The sequence below is a fragment of the Varroa jacobsoni genome, unplaced genomic scaffold, assembly GCF_002532875.2.
Source record: "Varroa jacobsoni isolate VJ856 unplaced genomic scaffold, vjacob_1.0 scaffold_743, whole genome shotgun sequence".
In the NCBI taxonomy this organism is placed as follows: Eukaryota; Metazoa; Arthropoda; class Arachnida; order Mesostigmata; family Varroidae; genus Varroa; species Varroa jacobsoni.
This window is the reverse complement of record NW_019213645.1, coordinates 1,178-2,223: the sequence shown is the minus strand read 5'-3', so window position 1 is coordinate 2,223 and position 1,046 is coordinate 1,178. Positions and strand designations below refer to the sequence as shown.

General features: G+C 37.3%; 1 protein-coding gene across 1 annotated transcript in view; it reads left to right on the top strand.

The window, feature by feature from the left end:
• Positions 1–201: 201 nt before the first annotated feature.
• Positions 202–1,046, top strand: part of LOC111263200 (uncharacterized) — a gene marked incomplete at both ends in the record, with an annotated part of 2,016 nt that continues 1,171 nt past the window's right edge. Inside the window, 2 exon segments of the mRNA XM_022838099.1 lie at positions 202–419; positions 652–792. Of these exon segments, the coding sequence (XP_022693834.1) occupies positions 202–419; positions 652–792 (359 nt within the window).

The following is a 1,046-nucleotide window of genomic DNA, read 5'->3' as shown; positions in this document are numbered from 1 at the left end:
AGGCATATGCAACCAATTTTTTATGCATGTTAGATAAACTTGTGCAAATAAAATTCATCAGTGCAACCAAGTCATACTATATAATACGATGTTTTTACATACTTTTGCTTTTCCTCCTATTGTAACCTTCCATAGCATGAGTTACCTGACATTTTCCTTGCGATTGTAATATTCTTCCCGTCTTTATTGTGCTCATTACAGAAGACGGCAAATACTCTGACGCTGACGAACAAAAAGCAACGGTTTTGTCTTTGGACTATGATTCGTATATGGACTTACAATGTATAAGCGCTGGGAATATACCTCGAACTAATGGGGTTGAGTCATTGCTCAATCACGTTGGCGCTTCAATAGTGTTTACATTAATGGGCTTTCCTGGTCTCGCCGAGGCCGGGTTCAGGTCGCCTTCTCGCATAAAGGTAAAGCAGGACTTGGTAAAGGTTTCTAGCGGTCTTGAACGAATGATTTATCTGGAACTTGTCATCGCATCCTGCCCATAGAGTCACTCCATCAATAGAGAATTCGTTAAACATACATCCTCCAATAGAAATTTTCGGTCACAACTGTCGAAGCACTCTGTGCCACGTTGTGTTACTTTAGTATTTTAGCCTACGAAAACTTTTTTCTAATAGTGCATTTCCAATATTTTAGATATCTTCTAATCAACGTTTTTCCAGTATGCAGCTGGCAAAACGATTTTTAAAATTAACCACATCTAGTAGGTGCTTGTCAGTAGCACTGCCCGACGTTCTCAAAGCTCTTCCCATCGCAACACGCATCAACTGTTTCCAGGTAAATTTATCGACAGTAATCTTTTCCTAGCATCAGGACTTATTATTATTAAGGAAGGAGGAACTTATTCTGGATTATTAAGGTTATATTCGTATAGAGTGGACTAAGTTAGATCAGAAAAATGAAATGGAGGGTTTTTTCAAATCATCATGGACGTTCATCGTGAAAGTGAAATCCTTCATCATAAATTCACCGGCAATCATCACCTATATAATATATAATTTTTTATTTTGTTTGCATAAGTTTAATTAATT